Raw genomic sequence first — 27,068 nt, 5'->3', positions numbered from 1 at the left:
ATCTCTGTATTAAGCCATTCATTTAGTACAGCAGTGGGTAATGCTAATACAACACAATTTCTGAATATAACAGGAAGTTCACCTTTACGGCCAGTACGCTCTCATAGAGAGGGACTCCTCCGGGTGCCGTCAGCCAAACAGTGTCGACTGGCGGCCCCTAGGGGGAGAGCCTTCTCTGTGGGGGCACCTACCATCTGGAATGAGCTCCCCCCGGAGATACGGAGGATCCCGGATCTGCGCTCCTTCCGCCGTGCTGTGAAGACCTTTTTATTCCATCAAGCGGGCTTGGCCTGGTCTCTTCCCTTTTTAAAATATGTAAATTTTAATCTGTTTTTAAATTATTGGGGTATTTTAATTTGTCTGGGCCAAAAAGTTTAATTTGATTTTATCGGGTTTTTAAATTTTGTGTATTTATGTATTTTATTGTTGGCTGTTCACCGCCCTGAGTCCTTCGGGAGTAGGGCGGTATACAAATCAAATAAAACCTAAACCTAAACCTAACCTGCAATTCCATATCAGATACAACTCTTAATTGCCAGCTCTGTCTTGCAATTATTATCAACATAGTTACTCCAAGACCTGCTTTTTGAGGAGAACCTGATTCACATGTGACATTGAGCTATATCCATTATTACAAGGAAGAAAACTTCATACTTCATATCTGGGCCCTTTAGATCACAGATAAGAGATCTTCTGATAATAAATATGAGAAGAGTCTTAATTGCTGGGTTGGTATTTTAAAAATTGTTCTTCCGTGCTATGTACTGTCAACAGAGATCTCTTCTAGCCTCAGCCCCGGAACAGAGTTAGGACATACTAGATCTCAGACAGCTTGTATTCCATGTTAGTTTTTCCTTAATATTTCCAAGGGCTTGTTTAGTGATTTAATTTCAAATAAGAAACTAAAGGCTGAAAATGTTTCAAAGGAGAGTCAAACCCTCAAAGAATTAAGTGGAATCTTTTAGGAATTTCAGAGTTGAACCTTTACCTTCCAAATGTGATAAACTCTAACCTTTCTTTTATGATTTTATAGAAACTGTCCTCTTAAGTTGCAGCCAACTTACAAGTCTGCTTAAGGCTCCCATCACTCTTTAACCTCAAATACCTGAGAATAATGCATCTTGCATTTATTCAGAATATATTTATATTTCTCTACTTCTACTGTTTGGCCTGCCCAAAGCATTTGAAGAGAAGAATAAAATATGATCCAGCAATTTTATAAATCTAAACACAAAAAGTACAAGATTAATACAGTAGTAGCCAGTTAAAACAAGCTATATACAATTGGCTTTCGCTCACAGAATGTGGAGATACAAAAAACATTTCATCTTGGAATCTTCCAACCAAATGGCAAGTCTGAACATTGCTAGAATCTGCAACATAATAGTACAGAGTGATACTTTGAGGAGGAGGCAAAGAGGCAAGAAGTCTGGAAGATAACATTTTGGTGACACACTTTTGCCGATTTGACTGCATTGCCTAATTCAGCTCTGCTGAGTGACTCAGCTCAGATTTTTCCCATGATAATTTCCTGGATGCAAATAATGTATCTCATTCAAACTAGATACAGCTGTTTTATCTTAGGAGACTTACAGCACCTCTTTTTCACAACTTTAGCATTTATACAAATTAATTTATCTTCAGTAGTAAAGTTTTATTATTGAACTACTTATTATAACCTAAGTCTTGGATGGCAGGTATATGTTCAAACAGACCATATTTAGTGATGTTGGATTTAAGTAGACATGGAGATCTTCCTCTTATTGTAAGCATCCTCTCCAAAATAGATTCTTTGGAAAAGATCCAAAAGAGATTATATGTAGTTAATATTTTTTTTATAGCAAGGTAACAAGGTAGTGCTAGTCTTTTTCCAACTCAGGGTAATTCCTGGCCTTATTTAGGAGAGAAATGTTCTTGTTTTACTTCCATCATGACCAGTGTTTTTTCTGAGGCTTCTATGATCACGAGCACTCATTGTCTCTCATCTTTCTCTGCACAATCTTCCCAGAAATGTCATTAAACGTGTCTTGCATCAATCTGCGAGTGCTCTCAACCAGTCCAGAAATATCCTGTAAGTCAAGTCCTTGTGTTTGTATCTTGGGCAAAATCTGAATGGTTATATTACCTATTAGAAATCAAAGAGAGACAGAAAAACAAAAGACAATCTGATGTAGAAATTGAATATTTCCAGAAAGGATTATGTTGCTCAAGAAAGAGATAGGAATGGCATACAAATAGCACTATATTCTTGCTGAAGCTGATGTTAAAGGCACATGCAGATAATTTTTAAATTACAGAATGTTTTCTAAGAAACATCTTGGAATTATATCACATAGGCATCATATTTGAAAGAGTTTTGAATAGTTATTAGCATGGATATTAGGCTGCAGCTTGCTTTAATTCTGGAATGAACATAGTTTAGATAAAAAGCTCATATGTTTAGACTGTATTTGGATGCACTTTGGAATATAAACAAGGGTAGCCTGAATACTTTCCTACAGAGCCTAAAAATTACATAAGGTCTTTTTGAAAGAAAAGACAAGAATTCTCTATCTAGTCTTCTCCCACCAAGATTTGTTTTACTAAAGCTTATTTAACTGGGTACATTTAGAAATAGATTTATCAATTTGTCTGCTGTTTGTATAGAAAAGGCCTTTTTTATATCAAAACATAAATATGTTTTATTTAAACATAAATAAATGAGGATCAATGTGTAGATATCTGAATGATACTTCCAGCTCCTAAATGTTCAGCAAGGGAAGCATTTTGATCTACCGTATTTTAGTTAGAATCCTGATTATGTACTAACATACAAATCTGGTAGGGGTAGATATAGTTACCAGAAATGTTCTACTTATATTTTTATAATTATAACCAGTAATCACCATAAGATTCAAGAGTCTTTTTCAAAGGAGACTAAATTGAATAAATATTGCCCTTTGAATTTGGAGTATATGATAAAATACAGTTATAGGTCTGGGAGAAAATTAGTGCTGTAAGAGAATATAAGTGTCTGTTTCTTTGCTTTTGGGCGCAGTGCATACATTAAAAATGTTTTATGTTAAAGGTCCAGGTTTGTGTTTGTTTGTTTGTTTTATTAGTGTGAGGGAGAGAAAAAGACAGACAGACAGATTCTAAAATAAGTAATAGGACAGAGATAGAAGAAATGAGCTGGATCTTGGGATATGATGGGTATCAATAGGGGAATCTACGTTAGTTTTCTCTATCTGTTGCATATTGTAGATAATCCAAATTTCACAAATACTGCCATTGTCACTGCTATCTAAACTATAAGCAAAATTTTCTAAATTTGCACCTAAATATGTAAACTACTATGTGGAAATGTCATACAAATCTCTGTCCTTTGGGGGAAGGGGATGATTTTTTTTTTTCTGTAGACAGAACTATTCATCTACCAAATTTGTATATCACCATAATCAAAATGGGTGAATAGAATTTTTATCTCTTTCTAAGCAAGACACATCAATTGATGGCAATTAAAAAGAAAAACCTAGGCATGGTTCTTTGCCATTTAGACTTACCTGGATCAAATCTCTTATTCTTGAAACTGTAAAAATCATTGTAAGAAGATATCACAATGGGGACAATGGGAACCTAAAGGATAAAAGGCAGTTGAAAGATAAAATGTTGGAGAAATACATCATGAGTTTTTTCCTCCCTTGTGACAGTCTTCTGCAGCCACAATTTTACAACAACTTTCACTAATCTAACTATCTATAGATATGTGGACTTCCAGAATTCCCTCACCAATGTGGGCATTGCTGAAAGTTCTAGAAATTAGAGTCCATATATCTGGAAAATGTCCAGATAGGTAAAGGTTAGTTTAAACCTTCTCTGAACAGGATTATAAAGCTTTAGATAGTACTTGTAATTGATTAGGAATAGGCATTTTAAGATCAACAAGTCAATAAATCTGATTTCTCCATTTTCTGTGGAAATTAATTCTATTTCATGTATTAGGTGAAGTGGGTGCTACTCCATGAAACTTTTACTGTATGACAGCTTTCTTCAAACCACTGAGATCCTATTGGTTCAACTTACAAGCCCTGTAACTCCCAGTCAATATGGCAATATTGAGTAAGAATTATGAGAGATGATATCTGAAGGTTATTCGAATCACAAAGCAAGCAAAAAAAAAATGTATTGGATGTTGAAATGCCACAAACTTTTTATAACACATTTCTGAATAAGCTTTTATATATGTTGTCATGTTTATCAAGCATAGGTATGCTTCAAAAATGATTAGGCAGAAATTCTTTAGATCTCACACAAGTATGGCACCTTTCTGCTATTCATAAAAATAGCCCACATGAATCTGAAAAGAGGTGCTACTTCAATGAAGAGAGATATTACACTTATGCAAGTTCCAAAGCATTTTTCCAAATAATATTTGAAGTATGCCCAGCCTTAATGCATATGCCTCAGCAGTACCTGGAAGTCTGTGCCTAGGCTTGAGAGCTAAAGTTCAGGTTAGTAGTTGAAGGCACACCACTAAGAAATCCCAGGATTGGGAACTAACAGGCTTAGAAGTCAAAAAACATCTTGAGAGGAGGCAAAGCTACACCACTGTTGTATTGTTCCAAGATAATTGCAAGATGTGTCATCAGGAGTTAAACTCCACCTGAGGACATCTTACTTTTATTTCTGCTCAACTAAGCTTTTATCCATATGTTGAAATGAAAAGAAGGAAAGAATGGAAACAAAGTAATTTAAGGTAATTTCATTTTACTCATATAAACTTGCAATTTCTCAAAGGTATTTTACTAACCACCTTTAAATCTGAACTATAGTATTTATGACATTTGTATTTATAGCATTTGACATCTGTAATGGAAAATGGGAGAGACATTGGGAGCTTGGGCAAAAGGCACTTCCAGAGTCTGATAAGAACCCATAGCTGGATAGTAGGCAAGAAGCTCAGAAGAGACAGTAAAGGAAATGGGTGAATTGTACTTTCAGACTAGTAAGATTATTCAGTCAATGTAGCATTACAAAAAAGTAGAATTAACTCCTATGTTTGTGATTCCTAGCTGGTTTACTCTGCAATACTGAATCAGAATTTCCCTCTTCCACACAGCATCAACATCATTATCAGGAACTTTTTACCTGAGCCTTTATAGCCAAGTGAAAGGCGCCCCGCTTGAAGGGAAGCATGGTGTCCTCTCGGTTCCTGGTGCCTTCTGGATAAACCCAGATCCTCAGCTGAGTTAGTGAACAGCAGGGGAAAACAAAAAGACCACCAATTACAATTTGAACTGTGCAGCCTATCTTCTGAAAACATTCCAGCCCTTATTCAGCTATTTTGTTTAAAGAATTGCCCTACAACCCAGAAAAGAAATGGCATGCCCATTGCCCAGTCCAGCTCATTTCTCAATCTACTACTTCCTATGCTAACAGCCCCAGGTTGAATGGGAAATGGTGGAGGGAAGGAGTGAAAAATGGGCTCAAGTCCTGAGGAAGAACCTTCAAATGAATAGGTCCCAATAAAAAAAAGAGTAATATTGAGGACATTTGCTTTTAAAATAGATAAGTAGAGGTTCTCTGCAGCCTTCCTGTTGAATTGATAAAAGTCAGGAAATCTGTTGTGATCTAGGCTTCCTGAGTCATTAAAACACATGAGTAGTCCCAAAAACCTCTTTTATTGCAACAGCTATGAATTACGTTCATTCACAGCTGAGTCCCAATTAGTTGCAAAAAATCCTTTGGGAGCAGTCCTTCGGGACAATCACCAACCTTTATCTCCCTTGACACTCTGACAAAGACCTACTTGACAAAGCCACACAGAGTCCAGAATCAAACAGAGATGCCGACTGTGAACAGAATTAACAACGTTGCTTTCCTGCAAAGGGTCCATGTGCCTTTACTCCTCTTTTAAGCCTTATGGGAGGGGGCAATCATCTCCAGGCCTTACTCCCAAGTTGTCCCTTTTGTTTTAACTGTTCTTGCCTTCTGACAGCTCTGTGCACGCACGCACTAGGAACAGGCTCCTCCTATTCCGACTCTGGAGGCTCCAGAGTCCGCGCATAACTTCCAGATGGCCCTGGCCCCATGTCTGCCTCTGACACAGAGCCCTTGTCCGAGCCCCCTCCAGACTCCAGGACTAGCCCATGTTCCTCCCCAGCCTCCTCACTGTCCAACTTTGCTGCCAGCTCCACAGGCTGCTGGTGGACCACAACAAAATCTGGGGAAGTCGGCTATATTACTCATCTTTACTGTTTCTCAAAAATAGCTGGAGTTTTCCTCTTAACTCATCCTCTCACCAGGAATAAACAACATGCTACCTATGAATAAATCACACTCAATTGTTGTCAGCAGTCTCCCCACCCACCTCATTTCTTAAACATTCTTTCAAAATAAGAAAGAGAGAAACATATGTTGCAAAGGGCCTGCAAGGATATTAGAAATCATTGGGTGGGAAAGGAAAGCAACTCTTTCATCTTTTGATAAGGGTAAACAGATGTTTAGTGAGGGACCGTGGCAGCCATTTTGGGAACAGACCAGTTTTCCAGAGGAGCCATTTTGTGATGCCTGACTTCAATCACTCATCTTTTCCCTCATAGTAATAGATCTGTGATTCCAGAAAGGCACAGTCCAAGAGTAGTACGCTTACATTGTTATTGCCTTCCTGTGTTTGGTAAAGGTTGCAGCAGTTAAAGACCTGGGGATATTAGGAGGGGAGGAGAGGTAGAAAATCTCTTCCAGGCTTCAAGATGGTTTGGATGCTTTCTTGCCTCCATATTAGCAATCCCTAGCATTGCCCATTTACTCCTCTGAAGTAAATTTTCCCACACATCCATTTCTATTCTATTCTCTCTAAAGCACTAAATACCACCATCTGTCTTTTATTCAGACAGAGATAAAGTGTCTTTAATACCAAAATTGAGATAATAGTGGCAGAACTGTGTCCTTCAAGCCAGTTGAGCTTCTGGTAATTGTTAAGTCCTCACTTTTACGACCTCCGCTGGAACCTCCCTTGTTGCTGCCCTGCTCTGATTGGGTTAGACGCGAGCAGGCAGCCAGCGGGAAATTGCTGCAATCGTATTGGTTACCACCGATCTGACAGCTATTATTTAAGCAGCTGTCAGACGGCAGCTTGTTGTCTTTTATCTAACTCTTGGTTGTGGTGTTACTAGTTACTGTTTGGTCAATAAAGTGTTGAGTTCAGCAGCCGAGCCTCCTCATTATTGCCGAGTTCTCCAAACAGAACATTGGCAACGAGGATGGGATCGTTTTGAGGCTATGGCTATCTCCGAAAACAACAAAACAAAAGAACAGTGACGAACTCCCTGGGTTCCTCAGGCAGGAGAGGCAATCCTATCCACACCGCGGTGAGCTCTGACAATAAGTGACATGTCTACCTTCCTGCCGGCGTTTGCCCCGTTCGTCCCGGCATCAGAGACATGGGACGCTTATCTTGAGCGTTTTGAATGTTTCTTGCAGGCCAATGAGCTGACTGATCTATCCAGCGCACGGAAAAGGGGCTATTTCCTCAGCTCCTGTGGTAGTGAGATCTTTGGAACTGCCAGGGCTCTGGCAGCTCCTCAACAAGTGTTCGAAGTGCCTTGGGACATTCTGTTAGAGAGACTGAGGAACCACTATGCCCCAACTCCCTCGCGTATCGCACGGCGGCACGCATTTTGGCAGAGATCTCAGAAAACGGAGGAATCAATTAATGAGTACATGGCGTCCTTGCGATCCGCCGCCCTCCATTGCGAATTCCGCAACATGGATGAGATGTTGCTAGACCAACTGGTCTGCGGCGTGAAAGACTTGAAACTTCAACGACGCCTGCTGGCCCGTTCGGAACTGGACCTGAAGTCGGCCTTAGATGAGGCTAGGGCGGTGGAAATGTCAGACCGATCCGCTGCCGAAATACAACGTTTTCAGCAAGGTGCCGCGTCCGGAGGGAAGCCGTTGTCTGTCCATCATGAAGAGTCGGATCAGGACAGCAATTCCGAGGACGAGGCGGCTGTCGGCCGCCTCAAGTCTACGCGGCGGAAGCGGGATTCTCAAACCACAAAAAACGCGCCGGATGTCTGCCTAGGCTGCGGCGGTAATCACCTAAGGGCTGATTGTCGTTTTAAATCCGCCGTATGCCGCCGATGCGGAAAGAGAGGCCACTTGTCCCGAGTTTGCCGGGCGACCCTCCCTGCAAGGTCGGCCACAGCAGAGACACCGCGGAATCGCCACTTAGGCAAACGACCGGCTGCCCGGCGTGACGATTGTTTTGAGGTCTCCCGCTACGATGAGCCCCTTGACATGTCGGTGAACCACGCTGCAGCAGTGGCAACGGTCAACAAAATTTACCTCACTGTCTCTTTAGAGGGTGCTTCCTGCAAGATGGAAGTAGATACAGGATCTTCCAAGTCCCTTATTGCTTGGTCTACATTGTCCCAATTGCTGCCCAAGATGTCGAAACGCTGGCTCAAGCCTTGCCCGGTTGTCCTAAAAGATTACCAGGGGAAGACAATTCCGACTGTTGGCTATGACACTTTCCAGGTGTCTTATCAATCATTCTCTGGCAAACTACCGCTTATTGTTGTTCAGAATGACCTGCCTTGCCTTTTAGGTCTCGACTGGTTCGCTGCGCTGCACCTCAATGTGTCCAGTGTCCACGCAACGATGCCTGATGTATCTACCCTGTTGGCCCGTGAATTCGCGGATGTTTTTGATGACCGCCTGGGTAAATATACTGGGCGCCCCATATCTCTAAATTTGGATCCCCAGGTTACACCGATCCGCCTTAAACCTAGAAGGGTGCCGCTGGCGCTGAGGCCACGGGTCGATAAGGAACTAGACAAGCTTATAGAACAGGGTATCTTAGTACCAGTGGACCACTCTAACTGGGAGACACCTATAGTGATCCCCCTTAAGCAAGACGGCTCAGTAAGAATTTGCGCTGATTTTAAGGGCACCCTGAATAAGGCGTTGCAGGCAAATCCGTACCCAGTCCCTGTGGTTCAGCATTTATTACATTCATTAGGGCAGGGAAAAATATTTGCCAAGTTAGATCTGGCGCAAGCCTATCAGCAGCTCCCCGTCGATGAGGAAACTGCCATGGCCCAGACCATAGTTACCCATAGGGGCGCGTTTAAATGTACGCGCCTCCAATTCGGGGTTTGCGTTGCTCCAGGAATATTCCAATGTATTATGGAGCAATTACTGCAGGGAATCCCCGGAGTGGTTCCTTACTTCGATGACATCATTGTGTCTGCTGCCAACCACTCCGATCTCCTGTCTAAATTGAGAGCTGTCCTGACACGCCTGCGTGAAGCGGGGCTTAAATTAAAAAGAAGTAAGTGCACCCTGGGGGTGTCTCAGGTCGAATTCCTGGGGTTCCTTATCGATGCTCAGGGGATCCACCCTACTCCTTCGAAAATAGCGGCCATCAAGCATGCGCCTGCCCCGACTAACAAGTCGGAATTGCAGGCTTTCCTAGGGCTCCTCAATTTTTATGCGGTTTTTATACCGCATAAGGCATCTATTGCAGAGCCTCTCCATCGGCTCCTGGATGCCAAATCCCCATGGCATTGGAATGCGGAGGCAGCTGCCTCCTTCCAAGCCGTCAAAGACGCTCTAGTTTCTAAGGCTGTACTTGTCCAGTATGACGAGCGCCTTCCCTTGTCCCTGACTTGTGACGCGTCACCATATGGAGTGGGGGCAGTTCTGAGCCACGTATTTCCTAATGGCAAAGAGGCCCCCATTGCGTACTACTCGCGCACGCTATCTGCCCCTGAACGTAACTACAGCCAATTGGATCGGGAAGCGCTGGCTGTGGTCGCTGGAATCAAACGATTCCACGACTATCTCTATGGTCGTCCTTTCTCAGTCATTACGGACCACAAACCGCTCCTCGGGTTGTTGGCCGGCAACCGCCAGACGCCACAAATTTTGTCCCCATGAATGTCCCGTTGGGCGGAATTTCTTTCCGCTTATTCCTACCAACTACTATATAAACCGGGCTCGGCCATCGGCCATGCTGATGGCCTCAGCCGCTGCCCTCTCCCTACTCCCGTTCAAGACCCTGCTCCTACTGCCGCTATCTTGCTGGTTGAGGAATTGCGGTCACCGTTGTCCGCATCGGACATACGGACCTCGTCCGCTTCGGACCCGACCCTCTCGCTAGTCCTCGATCACGTGCGCAGGGGGTGGCCGAAGGGGCCGGTTCCGGCCGATCTTCTGCCCTACCATCGCAGGCTGCAAGAACTGTCCGTTCAGAAGGGGTGCCTACTTTGGGGTAACAGAGTCATAGTTCCCCCAGCTCTGCGACACCAGGTCCTAACATGCCTCCATGAGGCTCACCCCGGCATAGCACGTATGAAGGCACTAGCCCGCAGCCTCGTATGGTGGCCCCTCCTGGACAGCGAAATCGAGCAGTGGGTGGCCAGTTGTTCCACATGCCAACTGTCAAGGCCGGCCCCCCCGGCGGCCCCCGTGCGGGAATGGGAAGCCCCTAGGTACCCCTGGGCTCGAATACATATGGACCTTGCTGGCCCCTTCCGGGGTCAAATGTTTCTGGTGGTCGTAGATGCATACTCAAAGTGGGTGGAGTTAGCCGTAATGCACTCCACCACTTCGGAGGCTATAGTAAAAGTCCTTGAGAGGCTTTTCGCGACTCATGGGTTGCCGGATCTAATAGTGACTGATAATGGGCCTCAGTTCACCTCGGCACCCTTCCAGATGTTTTTGGCCACGAAGGGCATCCGCCACGCCACGACAGCCCCCTACCACCCGGCTGCGAATGGTTTGGCGGAACGGGCGGTGAGATCGGCCAAAGAGGCTTTGAGCCGCTTACCCCAATCCGATTGGCACCATACTCTTAACCAGTATATGCTGGCACAACACACGACGCCTTGCCCAGTCACAAAGTTTAGTCCGGCGGAACTGCTTATGGGACGGAGACTCCGGACACCTCTCGACCGGCTGCACCCATCCTACGCCCCAGACACTCTCCACGATACGGCCGCCAGGTTCCGGACATTTGCACCAGGGGACCTGGTGTATGCCCAAAACTATGGGTCCAATGTTCATTGGTTACCGGGGTGTGTACTCTATCTAACAGGACCATACTCTTATAGGGTCCAACTGGATGACGGGCGGGAATGTCGGAGGCACATAAACCAACTCCGTCGGCGGGTCGTCAGTGAGGCCTCCGCCCAGCCGAGCCAACCCATTACAACCCGTGGTGGCCTGGAGCATCCACCTACTTCCCCTCTAACGACTTGGGCCTTTGAGCACCTGGCTACACCCGAACCATCCACGGCAGCAACCTCACCTGACTTATTCGGCTCTTCCAAGTTATCGATGATCCCGGCCGCCGCCTCGGCGCAAACTCCAGAAATTCTGACGCAGGACACTCCAGCTCCGCCTCCAACAGCGGCCGCTCCAGTACTAAGGAGATCTGGGCGGAGTCGACGTAGGCCACCGTACTTGGAGGACTACGCATGCGCCATTCGGGTGGGAAGGGGTGTTAAGTCCTCACTTTTACGACCTCCGCTGGAACCTCCCTTGTTGCTGCCCTGCTCTGATTGGGTTAGACGCGAGCAGGCAGCCAGCGGGAAATTGCTGCAATCATATTGGTTACCGCCGATCTGACAGCTATTATTTAAGCAGCTGTCAGACGGCAGCTTGTTGTCTTTTATCTAACTCTTGGTTGTGGTGTTACTAGTTACTGTTTGGTCAATAAAGTGTTGAGTTCAGCAGCCGAGCCTCCTCATTATTGCCGAGTTCTCCAAACAGAACAGTAATTATGTAGACATATTTGTGTTATTTCTTTGGCATCAGGTATGAAAATATTTTGCCAATGCTACTTTCTGGGATATTTTTCTAATTTTGCAATCTAGTGAACTCTAGGATTTCCTACCCTGTTTCGCCTAAAATAAGACATCCCCTGATAATAAGCCCAATTGGGTTTTTGAGCACATGCACTAAAATAAGCCCTTCCCTGAAAATAAGCCCTCCCCGAAAATATTTAATTCCCTGCCATTTCCTCTGGTTTCCTCCATGCACCCCAAAATAATAAAACCTCCCCGAAAATAAGGCCAAGTGCTTATTTCGGGGTTCAAAAAAAATTTAAGATAGGGTCTTATTTTCGGGGAAACATGGTAGCAAGCCACCATCCAAGATCTGCCTTGATGTACCCTGTTTCCCCTAAAATAAGACATCCCCTGAAAATAAGCCCTGCCCAAAAATATTTAAACACATGCGCAGCCGGTCCCCGCCATTTCCTCTTGTTTCCTTCATGTACCCCAAAATAACAAGACTTCCCTGAAAATAAGGCCAAGTGCTTATTTCGGAGTTCAAAAAAATTTAAGACAGGGTCTTATTTTCGGGGAAACACAGTAATCCTGCTTTGACATTCAGTCAGGTTTGCAAGAGGTTGTATTAGTATTAAAATGAAAGATCCAGAATCACTACTCAGATATAATGAGATGTATTGGTTTCTTCCATGTGTGGTCATTGAGGTGTAATATATTCAATGGCTAATTGTTTAAGATGCTATATAAAAGAAGGGTGGTGAAGAGATTAATTTTTATAGTAAGATGATAACATAAATTAGCTTCCTTCACATTCTCACCATTAATTGTATTGGAACTAAGCTGAGAATAATAGTGAAGGAAAAAATAGAGGAGGCAATCATCTCTAAAAGCTTCAGCATCCATATATCACTTTGTCCTTCCAGTTAAGTGAGCAAGGTAGGTTCAAAGAGCTAATGGTCCTTTAACAAAGATACACACATATAATACATAAGAGCATTCCTGATTTCAGGGCTCCTTCCTCTGCAGACAAAAGTGGTTTAAGGTAATTTGGGCTCTTAGGGACATTTGTTTTAGAACATATAGAATGCAGGTTTTTAAAATTATTGTCCTATGGCTATCTTTCCCAAGCAGGTGCCATCCAAGTGTGTTGGAATTCAAATACTCATAAACCTCAACTAGCAAGGCTTTCATTATAAGGGATTAAAGTCCAACATCCACCCATTGAAGATGAGTGGGGAAAACACTTGGAGAAAAGGAAGTTGACATATACCAGGTCAGATTCTCTGTCCATTTAGCCAAGTTCAGTTTTCTCTGGCTGGCAGTGACTCTTCAAGATTTCAGTTAGAAAATGACTTCTCACTTGATCCTTCTAATTGTAAATATTAGAACTTGGAATCTTCTATGGACAAAATATATAGCTTTCACCTTGAAGAACAGTCCATACCAACAGCTGCAGCAGTTTTCCAACAATAATTGGAACTTTCCCATTTTCATGCTTCTCCCAAAATAAAATCATATTCCCAAATTTCTCTCTCAGTGCTCACCTTCTCATGCTGTATCCTCTCTGCAAGATGTCCTAAGATGTCCCTTGCTTGGTGCTGCTTCTTGCGATCAATGAAAACTAAGTTGCATAACCAACCAGAGAAGCCCAGAGGCCCCCAATATAACAGCTCTTTTTTGGTAATTGGTACACAGCGCTCTGGCAGGATCTCTGCCATTGCTAGAGAGAGAAAAGATGGGAGAGAGGGGGGGGGAGAAAAATGAATGAATAATTAAATACATAAATAAAATAAAATAAAATAAAATAAAATTAGAATGCAATGGCTCAAATAATCCGAACAACTGTGTTGTGTCCGCGGATGTTACCATCCGTCTCTCCTCATTCACGCCGACCCTCACTGAGGCTATAATAAACCAGATGTATTATTCCCTAACATCTCCCAAATCAACTTCCTAGACAATTTTGGGGTTGGGAAGAAAGGAAAACAAAATCATTTAGTCTGTGTTTACAAACTCTAGTAAGCAATAATGTGATTTGTTTTATTTGTATGAACTCAGTCATCGTAGTTTATGAAATACATATTAAACAAATAAATTGTTAAGTGGTACAAAACACTGTTCTGAAAAACTGGATGACTTTTGAGACAGTAGCTTAGGGAGACTATCTGGTGAATTTAACCGTTTTTGTAATAGAACTCCCCCCCCTTTTTTTTCTCATTCAGATGCTTGTTTTATCTTAGTCTATCTCCTTTTTTTTTTCTCTTTTCTTTCCTCTATTTCCCTCCTACTTTTTGGCTATATCTATTGAAAGGAGAGAAGACAATATAGGTGTGTACACGTAGTCCTTGACTCATGAGTCTGCCTGCTATGGTTGCAAGTTGTGATCGTCATCACCCTTGCTCTCTCTGTTGCGATCATTAAATGACTGTGCAGATCATTAAGTGAAGCACAGGTTGTCTTATGGGGCCTGGACCTTCCAAGGTCTTCCCCACCCCATGCTTTACTTCCCACCCCTCAGGGTTCCCATAGGTGTTGGGCCTGCTTTCCCCCCACTGGGTTCCTGCAGGCTTTTTCCCATTCCCATAGAAGGGAACAGCCATAAGAAACTGTTGTCATGCCAAAATGGCAGCCACTTCCAGGTTGCAGCTGTGCAGTTTAGGGATGGAATGGTCTGCTCTGCTTCCTTAATATGGACTGTACCATACTGTGGAGAGCTCTGAAGTTTTTGCAGTGCTGCACAGAGTGCATTAGGGAAGCAGAATTGACTATTTTGTCCCTGGGCTGGGTAATTGCATTCCAGAAGCAGCCACCATTTTTAGATCAGTCACAATTCCTTGTAGCTGCTCAGAAAATGGCAACCACTTCTGGGATGCAGCCACACAGCACAGAGACAAAATGGGACAAAGTGACTTGCCCTTCTTCCCTAACATGAAATCCACAGCCCCTGTTCTTCTTATTTTCGAAAAATAAATGCACAGTGGGGGAGGGGAGGAGGGTGTAAGGACCTGCAGGGTGGAAAGAAGGTCTAAGGCTCATAGAGACCAGTGGGAGAAAAAAGCAGGCCCAAGGTCTGTGGGGACTCAATGGGGTGGGATGGGGGTTGAGATAGACAGGGACCCGCTGCAGCATTCCTGTTGACAGTCGTTAAGACAAATGACTGCAGGGGTGCTCCAGCTTCCATTACTTCAAAATGGGAGTCAATATTAAGTGGGCTACCTTATTTTACAGATAATAAGTTTTAATCAGTAATCTTTCAGTATGTTTTTTTCATGGCCTTGAACAGTGTGTGGTTTCCACTAAGTAAATACAACATATAATGTGATGCATGCATACATTTATGGGGTGGCTGGGTGAGTATTATACAATGCTGAAAAACCACAGATGCATCAAGGTATGCATTCCTATACGAAGAAATTGCTTGTTGTTTTGTTTAGAGATCAATAGAATTCCAGTAGAAAGTTCACACATAGTGGTAATTATTTATAAACTTTGGATTGTTAAATTTCTAATAGCATGAAGCCACATGATTTTTTACCTTTAGATATATTGAATAATTTGCCAAGTATATATTTAAAAAAGTAGATCAAGCAGATAGATCTTTTGCCAATAATTTCCATCTGAGCAAACTTTTTGCAACTTTATCTGGATGCATCAAAATATTGCAAAACTCAGATTTAGGAATGTTCACTTTAGTTGGACAAACATCTCTTTAAAACTGGGAGCTTCTCTTTACTTAGATTAAATGTTTTTATCTTGCCTTCTACCCATGGGGAAGGGAGATTGAGAGGAGAATATAAATAAATGTCATTAATAACATTCAAATCATTTGGAATATAATTCAAAACACTCATACAACATTCTAGATGTGATAGCCTAGCCACATACCAAGAAGATCAAAATTTGTCTGATGGTTGCAAACAATCACATATGACTGCTTGATATTCAAATTCTCAGAGCCCTGCACAGTGAATGTGATGTTGTAGATATATTTGAGTGGACGAATTAAGAAGCAGAGTAACCTGAAAGGAGTAGAACACAAAAATATAATTTAGGAGAAAATTCTTCAAAGTAGTCAATATTGACCTTTCCCCCCACCCCCAAGAATCAAAGGGACTATTTATTATTGTTGTTGCCATTATCATTATTCATAGTTAAAGTAGTATTTATTACATTATTTTCATACAAAAACATTTGAGGGTTGATCAACTAAAGAATTTGGGGACATATAGAGAACAAAGAATCCCCTTCAATGCTTTCTTTCCTTTTCTAACTTGTGTCCATTGCAGCTCACTTTATCAGAGGCATAATATAATGAAATGGTACATGGGAATGATCTTGGCAGGGTTGGGAGGGATGTTGCCCAGGGAATGACCTTGGGGGTGGGGGGAGATGTTGCCTAGAGAAGAGGGGAGAGTCCATAGCTGTTTAATGACCAGAGGAAAAAAAAACTCAGAAAGGATTCTCTTTGATTTGCAAGGCTGAAAAAAGAGACGGTTGATTTGTACTTTCTGACTTGAAAGATTCTGCTAATATAGGCTTGCAATGAAGTAGAATTTAGCTCATTTGATCTGTTTCCCCTCTAGCCTACTTGGGAAGACTAACAAGGAGGATTGAAACTGGGATGTGGTAGTAGGGGGAACCACCCAGAATCACTTATATGATATGGGCAGTGTAAAAATAATAAAATTAAAATTTTAAAAAAGTGTGTGTGGCGGGGGGGGGGGGCGGAATTGGAAGATAGGTTGATTATGAACATGAATATTACATGTGAGACAAATTAAAACTACTTTATCAATTAATAATAACCATAAAATTATTCCTAAAATCATTGAAAATATGTGTTTTCCGATGGTCTTAGGCGACCCCTGTGAAAGGGTCATTTGACCCAAATGTTCTGATATTTGTCCTTGTTTTGATTCCTGATGTCAAACTTGTTCCCATTAATCCTTTTTTGCAAAATATTTGTCCAATTTATTCTATGTAAAATTCAGAAGGCGTTGTTGGCAGATTATGGCATACATAGGCATCTCTAATTTTCTTTTTGTATGATGGTGCTCTTAGTATACATGGGAACAGATCAAAGAAGATATCTACTTGCAGGATCTGGTTACCATATTGGCATCATTATCTTTTTTCTTGTTGGTTTTGAAAAAAAAATTCAGGCTGGATATTCAAGTATGGGCTTAGCACTCAGTGCTTGAGAAAATGCCATGTCATTGTCGAACATGGGCCATAACCTATTCATAATGTATTTAAATGGTTTTAACTGTAGTTGATAACCTGTAGTGTCTTGGTTCTAATATTCTATTTCTGTGGTCTGTCCTTTAATAGATCCCTCTTGAAATTGATCTGGCTCTATTGATTTATTCTTTGATCTTGCTGGTGACCAATTTAAAACCTACATCAATTGATTGTACATTGTACATTCACTTTATGTATTTGAGTAAGTGAGCTGTAGTTCACAAAAGTGTATATCTCTTAATAACATTATTCAGAAAAAGTGCTATCAATCTCTTGATATTTTGCCATTCTAGGCTAGCATAGCTGTCCTCCTTTAATGTTTACTTATGTTATGGAAATGTTATATGGCTATATATTTTTTTCTGTTAATTTTTTACTCTTATATTACTGTAAAAGAAAAGCCTCTTCTCATTCCTTTGTTTTATTTATGACCATCTTGGAAGTATGCATCCATATTTCTTCCAATCTGTTCCCTGATCCTTGATTTTCCATTATTATTTCAATGCCTCCTCAACATTATTGGATCTTTCTCCCGCTACTGAAGAGATTAAAATCTCTCCTACAAAGCTCAACTAAGATTCACCTATATCTGACCACAAGCATACAATGTTTAAATTTCTTCCTGTTTACAAGACTTTTGTACTTTTATCAAGTTAGCACTGTGTCTAGCAACTTTTAATTACTCAATCACCTGATCATTAAATTGCATCAAGAAGTTCTTTCTCTCATTGCTTCTATGATTTCCTCTCCTTTCTATATTGTCTGATTGATTAAAAAAAAGCATCTGTAGTCAGGAAATGTATAAAACTGCATCATGTGGTGATGATGAGATGTAGCAAGTTAAACCCATCTCACAGGGTTGTCATTATGGGGAAAACAGGAGGAGGAAGCAGTATTATATATGTTTGCTGAGTTACTTTAAAGTAATAAAAGCAGGGTAAAAATCAGATGGATGGATGGATGGATGTTCCTGATATACTTTTCCCAATTCTTCCATTTAAATTAAAATATAATTGTCTTTTGCCTTGACAGAAAATTTCCTTAACACTAACCAACCTGTGAAAGATTACAATATGTTTTAAATAGAATACAAGTAGTCCTGGACTAACACACATCCATTCAGCAACCATTTAAAATTACAGGACAATGGAGAATGGTTCTTAATAAGTGTGTTACAATCTCTGCCTGAAGTTATAGCCATTGTAGCACCTCCATATTCACGAATTCTCACAAAGCCTGTAAGGCTCTCCAATATCTTCCAAGGCATTCCAAGGTCATGGGAGGCTTCTGGAGCCTCTGGAAGTGGCTTCTGCACAACTGGGGAAGTCTTAGTGGCTCCATGCAACTAAGTTCCTTGAGTGAACAGCTCCAGGAATGAAGGCCTTGTGCAAAGGGAACTGATTCAGATGGGACACACAAGTCTCTCCACAGCAGGAGAAAAATGCCTGATGGTAAGTGGCACGTGGCTGATCTTCAGGAGCATTGGACAGCAAAGGAAGAATGGCGCAAGATGATATTTGTGAGCTGTGGTGGCAGTGCTAGGGCAGATGAAAAGGCCTGGGATGGTGGTTAAAGGCCATAGGCCTCTACTGTACTTCAGATCCAAGCCTGTCTAGGTTGCTAGTGCTGCAGGGCTGGGCTGGGGCAGCTATAGCTTTCAACACATTCCCAGCTTGGCCTCCTGCAGCAAGTCTCCCAGAGCTTCTCCTACCCTTTGAAGCACCCCCATGTTCTGTTTAATGACCCATATAATTGTTTAATGACTGCAACTAGGAAAGTGAAGATTGTGCTCATTGAGTGAAACAGTCATGTGAGTACCTCAACTTCCAACCAAAATTTCAGGTTCAATTGTGACAATAAATTAAGGACTACCTGTAAGGATATGATACTGGAGAAGATCATAAAGTTCTTGTCAAAACATTTTTTTATTATCTTGACTTTTGTTGTAAATCTTTCTTCATTCTGAGCCTTTGCTTTCCTGACTTCTTTGCAGATTCTGGCTATCTGCTGATATTCTGCCTTAGTTATGTGTCCCTCTTTCCATTTTTTGTACTTGTCCTTTTTGTCTTTCAATTTGTCAGAGAGATCTTTGTGCAGCCATGCTGGTTTCTTCTTGGATTTCTTGATTTGTTGATGAAGCTGGAGCTGGACAGAGGATATCACAAAATAAAGTGCTCCAGAACTGTTCAAGTTATTTTGACACTTGAGACTAAAGATATTATATATCCTAAACTAAAGGGCCACCATCAGTGAGCTGTTGGACAGTATTACTTGGTCTGTTGTGTGGATATTTGGATGGTTTAGGGGTGGGGAATTGTGGTGGGTGGGAGTGTGTTTGGGGATTGTTATGCGTGTTGGACCTGATCTTTGGGTGTTAAGTGAATTTCATTGTATGGATATACTGTGTATACACATACAATGACAATAAAGTTATTATTATAAAGACATTTCCTGCCTGACAGTAAAATTACATCGTTGTTTTCACATAACATGCAATCCATCAGCTCCAATCAGATTTTAATTTAGCATATTATGCAAATACTATTCATGTAGTTAGTTTACCTGTCTTATGTGCACCTGGAAAAATCAGACTAAGTTCAAGCAAGGTTTAGTGTACTGCACAAATATAGCCACTATAGCCCCATTGATTCATCAATGGGGAGTAAAAACAGTTTGAAAAGGACATGGACAAATGACAGAAACAACAGGCCCAAATTAAGAGGTAACTATTAAAAAGCTTCCTTCCCCACCTGCCCTCCTCCAGATCAGACAGCAAGTTAGTTTCACTTCAAAAAGTGAAACTAACAAATGGAGGAATATTAGGGAATTCTGCCTTTATTATTTATTCTTTATATTCAAAATCGAATCGAATCGAATCGAATCGAATCGAATAGAATAGAATAGAATAGAATAGAATAGAATAGAATAGAATAGAATAGAATAGAAGAATAGAATAACAGAGTTGGAAGGGACCTTGGAGGTCTTCTAGTCCAACCCCCTGCCCAGGCAGGAAACCCTACACCACTTCAGACAAATGATTATCCAACATCTTCTTAAAAATTTCCAGTGTTGGGCATTCACAACTTCTGCAGGCAAGTTATTCCACTTATTAATTGTTCTAACTGTCAAGAAATTTTTCCTTAGTTCTAAATTGCTTCTCTCCTTGATTAGTTTCCACCCATTGCTTCTTGTTCTACCCTCAGGTGCTTTGAAGAATAGTTTGACTCCCTCTTCTTTGTGGCAACCCCTGAGATACTGGAACACTGCTATCATCTCTCCCCTAGTCCTTCAAACTAGACATACCCAGTTCCTGCAACCGTTCTATGTTTTAGCCTCCAGTCCCCTAATCATCTTTGTTGCTCTTCTCTGCACTCTTTCTAGAGTCTCAACATCTTTTTTACACCGTGGCGACCAAAACTGAATGCAGTATTCCAAGTGTGGCCTTACCAAGGCATTATAAAGTGGTATTAACACTTCACGTGATCTTGATTCGATCCCTCTGTTTATGCAGCCCAGAACTGGCTTTTGGCTTTTTTGGCAGCTGCTGCACACTGCTGGCTCATATCTAAATGGTTGTCCACTAGGACTCCAAGATCCTTCTCACAATTACTATTATTGAGCAAGGTACCACATATATGGTACCTGTGCATTTTGTTTTTTTCCCTAAATGTAGAACCTTGCTTTTTTTACTGTTGAATTTTATTTTGTTAGATAGCGCCCAATGTTCAAGTCTGTCAAGATCTTTCTGTATCTTGAGCCTATCTTCTGGAGTGTTGGCTATTCCTGCCAGCTTGGTGTCATCTGCAAATCTAATGAGTTCCCCATCTCGGGTTATTTGCCCCTCTTTCCACTTTTATACTTGTCCTTTTTGTCTTTCAATGTGTGAGAGAGTTCTTTATACAGCCAGGCTGGTTTCTTTTGAGATCTATTATTTTTCTTCTTCATTGGTATTGTGCTAGAGTGGGCTTTTATAATCACACTTTTCAAAATTTCCCAAGCTTCTTGAGTTGTTTTCCCCTTGCAGATTCTCATCCATGGAATCCTTCTCAAGCTTTCTCTAAGTTTATTGAAATTAGCTCTCTGAAAGTCCAAGACTCTAGTTTGACTTTGTTCTACTATTTGTGTTTGCATAATGTTGAATTCCAATATTGCGTGATCACTTGCCCCCAAGGTTCCTGTAGCTTCAACACCTTCTATCATTTCATCTCTGTTAGTGAGAATTAAGTCCAATATGGCTAATCCCCTTGTTCCCTTCTCTACTTTTTGGGAAACAAAGTTGTCTACTAGGTTTGTTAGGAATCTTTGGATCTTCCACTTGGTGCAGAGTTTGTCTCCCAGTTGATGTCAGGGTAGTTAAAATCCCCCATTACTATTGTGATGTGCTTCCTACATACCTTAGTTAGCTGACTAGCAAAAAGTTCATCTACTTCCTCTGTTTGGTTTACGACTCCATGTGAACTAGCAAGAATTCAGTAATCCTTTGTTATTCCCTTTAGGGCATGCAATACATTTGCTATACATAACTCTATCTGCTGTTATCAAATGTAATTTAGGTGTGGATATTTCTGAACTTGATTAACACTTGCTTATCAGAGAATCCACAAAGGACTGGAGGTATGTAATATATTCTTCTGAGATAATCAAGTTTGTATTGAGAAATGCATATTGTATTTGGCCATGATAAATTTCAGAGTTCTAGTCTAGCTCCAAGTGGAGAGTGAATGTCAGGACTGCCATCCTCTATATCACTTTGATCATTTCATGCATTCTCTGAGATGATATTTTGAGGACCCCCTGGTGGATCGATGCACTGTCACTTCAATTAAGATCATCAGGTAAGGAATATGACCCATTACAGTGTACATTCAAGAATTCTGAAGACTAGCTGGTCAACTAGGGGATGGGCCAAAGTCGATTCTGATGGATTACTTCTGAGAAGTGCTGAGTCAAGAGCTGTACTACACCTGTAGTACTACACCTGTACTACACCTTCCTGTCCTGAGGGGGCACCCAGAAATCTTCAAGGGTAGTATGTCCTGGCCAGTGAAATTGTGATCAATCTGACCACATTCCATGAATGCACTGGACAGGAGATACAGAATCCCTATACCCCAGAGAAGAGAAAACCCTTGAAAGTGGATAAGAGAGGGCCAAGCCTCAATAACGCCCCAGACCCAAACAATGCTCCACCAAATACTTTACCAACAAAGAGGGCCACTGGACTGCTGAGTAGGCACTTGTTGGCCAATAACCACCCCTGCAAGAAACATCAGGAAGAAAGAAAAAGCCCACCCCCAAGCCAAAGGAAGGAGGGACAGAAAGGAGTGGCGGTTATAGAGTTCATACCATCTTTTAGTGATGGCAAAGGAACTCTAACCAAGAGAACTGAAGTCATCCTCAAGAGCGATACTGGACACCATGGGTTGGTCTTTTCCAGGAGAGGCAGAATGACAGGATTGCCATCCTGCTATGCCATACTTGCTTGCTGCCAGTCTGCCATACTCAATGAGAGAGAGCTATGGGTTGGGATAAGGGAGGGTCAGCATGAGAAGAATTGAAACTACACATCGTGCCATCCCATGAGAGCTGCCGGCCATTCCAAGGTCACACTATGAAATGCAGAACCAGCCCACAACAAAGTTACCCAAACAAGTTGTTAGAATTTAATTGGACACTTGAAGATAACCAGGGGGGAAGGTTGAAACAAGGCAAAATTAACTATATGCTTTGAGCACAACCCCCCCCCCCAGATCCAGCTTTGCTTCTTCTGTAACCACTTGGCTTTAATAAAGTTGTATTTTTGCTAACAATGGATTTGAGGGTCTTTCTTTTCTAACTGACCAAATTGGGATGATTGACTGTGAGCTTGGGGGGGGAAATGAGTCCCCATTGCTGGATTCTGTCTGAGAGGTAATGATTGAAATGACTTTTAATTTTTTTTAAAAAATAATGATTGATAACTAATTAAATATCCTTATATTTTGCTGCTCTTATTGCGTCATCAGATAATCGCCCGGCCGCCCTGTTTAGGGTGACCCGCTCCCTGCTCCACCAGGAAGCGCGGGAGGACCTCTTGGAGGGTAGAGCCGAGGATTTTGTCCAATATCTGTATGACAAAATCGCTCAGATTCGGGAAGATCTGGACTCCGACTGGATAGTCTCAGGGGGAGGGACTGGGGCAGGTCTTGAGAATGTTATCTGGGATGAGTTTGATCCTGTGACCCCTGAGGATGTGGACAGGATTCTGGGTAGACTGAACGCGACCACTTGTTTATTGGACCCGTGTCCCTCCTGGTTAGTGCTGGCTTCTTGGGAGGTGACACGAGGCTGGTTCCAGGGGATTATAAATGCTTTGCTGGGTGAGGGTGTTTTTCCTGCCGCCTTGAAAGAGGCGGTGGTGAGGCCTCTCCTCAAGAAGCCTTCCCTGGACCCGGCAATGTTGGTAAATTATCGTCTGGTCTCCAACCTTCGTTTTGTGACAAAGGTTGTTGAGAGTGTGGTTGCGCAACAGCTTCCCCAGCACCTGGATGAAACGACGTATCTGGATCCGTTCCAGTCGGGCTTCAGGCCCGGGTACAGCACGGAAACGGCATTGGTCGCGTTGGTTGATGATCTCTGGAGGGCTCGGGACAGGGGGTGCTCCTCTATCCTGGTCCTGTTAGATCTCTCAGCGGCTTTTGATACCATCGACCATGGTATCATGCTGCACCGGTTGGAAGAGTTAGGGGTGGGAGGCACTGTGTTGCGGTGGTTCTCCTCCTTTCTCTCTGACCGGTCGCAGTCCGTGTTGACAGGGGGACAGAGGTCGACCCCGAGGCCCCTCATATGTGGGGTGCCGCAAGGGTCGGTCCTCTCACCTCTCCTGTTCAACATTTATGTGAAGCCGCTGGGCGAGATCATCCGTGGTTTCGGGGTGGAGTACCATCAGTATGCTGATGACACCCAGCTGTACATCTCCACCCCGGATCACCCCAATGATGCCCTTGAAGTGATGTCCCGGTGCCTGGAGGCCGTACGGATCTGGATGGGGAGGAACAGGCTCAGGCTCAACCCATCCAAGACCGAGTGGCTGTGGTTTCCGACGTCCCGATATAGCCAGTTGACGCCATCACTGACTATTGGGGGCGAATCATTGGCCCCCACGGAGAGGGCTCGCAACTTGGGCGTCCTCCTGGATTCACGGCTGTCTTTAGAAGAGCACTTGACGGCCGTGACCGGGAGGATTTTTTATCAGGTCCGCCTGATTCGCCAGTTGCGTCCCTTTCTGGATCGGGACTCATTACGCACGGTCACTCATGCCCTCGTCACCTCCCGCCTGGACTATTGTAATGCTCTCTACATGGGGCTCCCCTTGAGGAGCACCCGGAGGCTCCAACTGGCGCAGAGTGCGGCCGCGCGGGTGGTAATGGGAGCGACATGGCGCTCCCATGTAACACCTCTCCTGCGCGAGCTGCACTGGCTCCCGGTGGTCTTCCGGGTGCGCTTCAAGGTTTTGGTGACCACCTTTAAAGCGCTCCATGGCTTAGGGCCTGGTTATTTACGAGACCGCCTACTACCACCAATAGCCTCCCACCGGCCAGTACGCTCTCATAGAGAGGGACTCCTCCGGGTGCCGTCAGCCAAACAGTGTCGACTGGCGGCCCCTAGGGGGAGAGCCTTCTCTGTGGGGGAACCTACCATCTGGAATGAGCTCCCCCCAGAGATACGGAGGATCCCGGATCTGCGCTCCTTCCGCCGTGCTGTGAAGACCTTTTTATTCCATCAAGCGGGCTTGGCCTGATCTCTTCCCTTTTTAAAACATGTAAATTTTAATCTGTTTTTAAATTATTGGGGTATTTTAATTTGTCTGGGCCAAAAAGTTTAATTTGATTTTATCGGGTTTTTAAATTTTGTGTATTTATGTATTTTATTGTTGGCTGTTCACCGCCCTGAGTCCTTCGGGAGTAGGGCGGTATACAACTCAAATAAATAAAATAAAATAAAAAATAAATGGGAAGGATATTTAATTAGTTATCAATCATTATTTTTTAAAAATTAAAACAGTCATTTCAATCATTACCTCTCAGACAGAACCCAGCCAAAAGAGTGGGGATCATTTTACTCCAAAGGACTGCATTGCACGTTCACTTGCATTACACAAACTCATAATGCCTCATGTACAGCATGTATATTTTTATATCACTACAACCCAACCAAAACATTCTCTCTGTGTTTTTTTTTTATATACACGCTTCTAATTACTTCCCTCTTCTGGATCCTTATGTCCAGCCACAGAGAAAAGCTACAGACATAAGAAACATGCTTTCACTGTAGTTTAGCTGTTTCCCAGTCAGCTTGATAGCATGGAAGAAAGAGATTGTGAGGGAATGTTTTAAATTTACTAAAAACGCTCTCATGAGGCTTGACCTACAGAACTCACAAGTGATTCCTTAACCTTAAACAGGCAACTACCAGGCCAGCCAACTGGAACAAAATATAATAAATCCAGATGTCAATCCTCTTCATCTCTATCCAAACAATCATATTACAGGCTTAACAGCATCAAACACAAACATCCAATTTGGTTATAATTTCATTTTCCTATTTATCTCATTATCTATCAAAAGAGCCTTTCAACTATCCATTGGCAGAACAATCAGTTTAAGAATCCCAAAACAGAATGCTTATTTGAACAAAAAGCCCTCTCTACTCTTCCTGCCACAATTCTTCTCCCTATAGCCTTGTTCAAAGTAAGTTTTCTTCAATGCTTTTTGTCCACTGACATCAATATTCTAGTAAAGAATACCTGGACAACCACAGTGCTGAAATAAAATTTTATTTTATTATAAAATATTATACATTAATTGATTGGTTCCCCTCCTTTTAAAAAAAAGCCCTGACTTTTTTTACATCCAACAAAAGGATGTAAAAAAGGTTAGGGCTTTTTTTAAAATGAGGGGAACCAATCAATAGGAACAAATTTGCCATCAGAAAGTAAATATTCAGAAATCAATTAGAATACCTTTCAGGTTTCATCTGTTATTGATTTTAAAAGGGCAATCACAACATAAATTAAATGAAAACATTGAAGTAGAATAGGTGCATCAATTCAATTGTGCATCTGCAAAAGATTTTTATTTTACTACTGGAGTTAATCATCTTATTAATAATAGGAGGTTTTTATTTTTATTAAAACTTCTTTATGATTGGGCACTGTAAAGATTTGAACACTCATTTAAATGTTAAAACAATGCATTTCCAATACAGGTTGTATTTAATTTTCTTTTACCATTGCCACTTATAGTGCCCCTTTGCCTATCATGTCTGTTTACAAATACATATAAATACTTTGGTTATCCAGGGAAACACTTTAGATAGCTGATAAAATGGACCATAACCATGAGTTCATACCATAAATAATTTGTTAATCTTTTGAATGCCAATGGATTGTTGAAAGGATAAGCTTGTGAAAAATGGGTGTTAAGTCAAAACCAATATGAAAAGTAATTATGCACTCTTTGCACGATTTACCCCCACTTCTCTGCTTTTTCCTTTGTCCATCCAGTCTTGAATAAATCACTCACAAATGGATATAAATCAGGTCAAAAAATGATACTCTAGCAAGATCCATCATTCTCTTTCACTGTACTTCTAGTTTCTTGATGAAAGAAAAGGTTACTATCTTCTTGATCTGAAGGGTGGGACAATCTGGTTCTCATGCTGCTTTATAGGTAAATCTTTGTCCCCTAGGTGGAAGAAGCTGGCCATCACTGGTCCATTTTTCAGAAAAACCTGGTGCCAAGATTTATGGTATCTTGTTCTCATCCCCCAAATTGAAGCTAGAATTAACATCTACTCACTTAAAGTTTTCCACTCTTTGTCCAATGAATACAGCTACCCAAGGGGAAATTGTGGCAGACAGGAATAAAACCCAGCAACTGATGAAGGCCAACTTGCAGAAAAATCTGAAGGTCATGCTCCATTGATAAAGTAGAAAGATCACAAATAGTATGAAGGTGAGTAAGAGAAGATCCATTGTTGCTGGGATAAAGGTGCAGATAAATATGG

General features: G+C 42.1%; 1 protein-coding gene across 1 annotated transcript; it reads right to left on the bottom strand.

The window, feature by feature from the left end:
• Positions 1 to 1,819: 1,819 nt before the first annotated feature.
• LOC117664606 (1-acyl-sn-glycerol-3-phosphate acyltransferase alpha-like) lies at positions 1,820 to 27,068 on the bottom strand. Its single transcript, XM_034415698.2, has 6 exons — positions 26,861 to 27,068; positions 15,666 to 15,799; positions 13,325 to 13,500; positions 5,128 to 5,223; positions 3,543 to 3,615; positions 1,820 to 2,125 (listed from the first exon to the last, which is right to left on the bottom strand). The coding sequence occupies exons 1-6, from the start codon at positions 27,034 to 27,036 to the stop codon at positions 1,962 to 1,964; spliced, it is 819 nt and encodes a 272-aa protein (XP_034271589.1). The 5' UTR covers positions 27,037 to 27,068; the 3' UTR covers positions 1,820 to 1,961.

Source organism: Pantherophis guttatus, chromosome 4 (genome assembly GCF_059756535.1).
Source record: "Pantherophis guttatus breed Tessera chromosome 4, ASM5975653v1, whole genome shotgun sequence".
NCBI classification, from domain to species: Eukaryota; Metazoa; Chordata; class Lepidosauria; order Squamata; family Colubridae; genus Pantherophis; species Pantherophis guttatus.
Note: the sequence above shows the minus strand (reverse complement) of the source record. Positions and strands in the feature narration are given on the sequence as shown.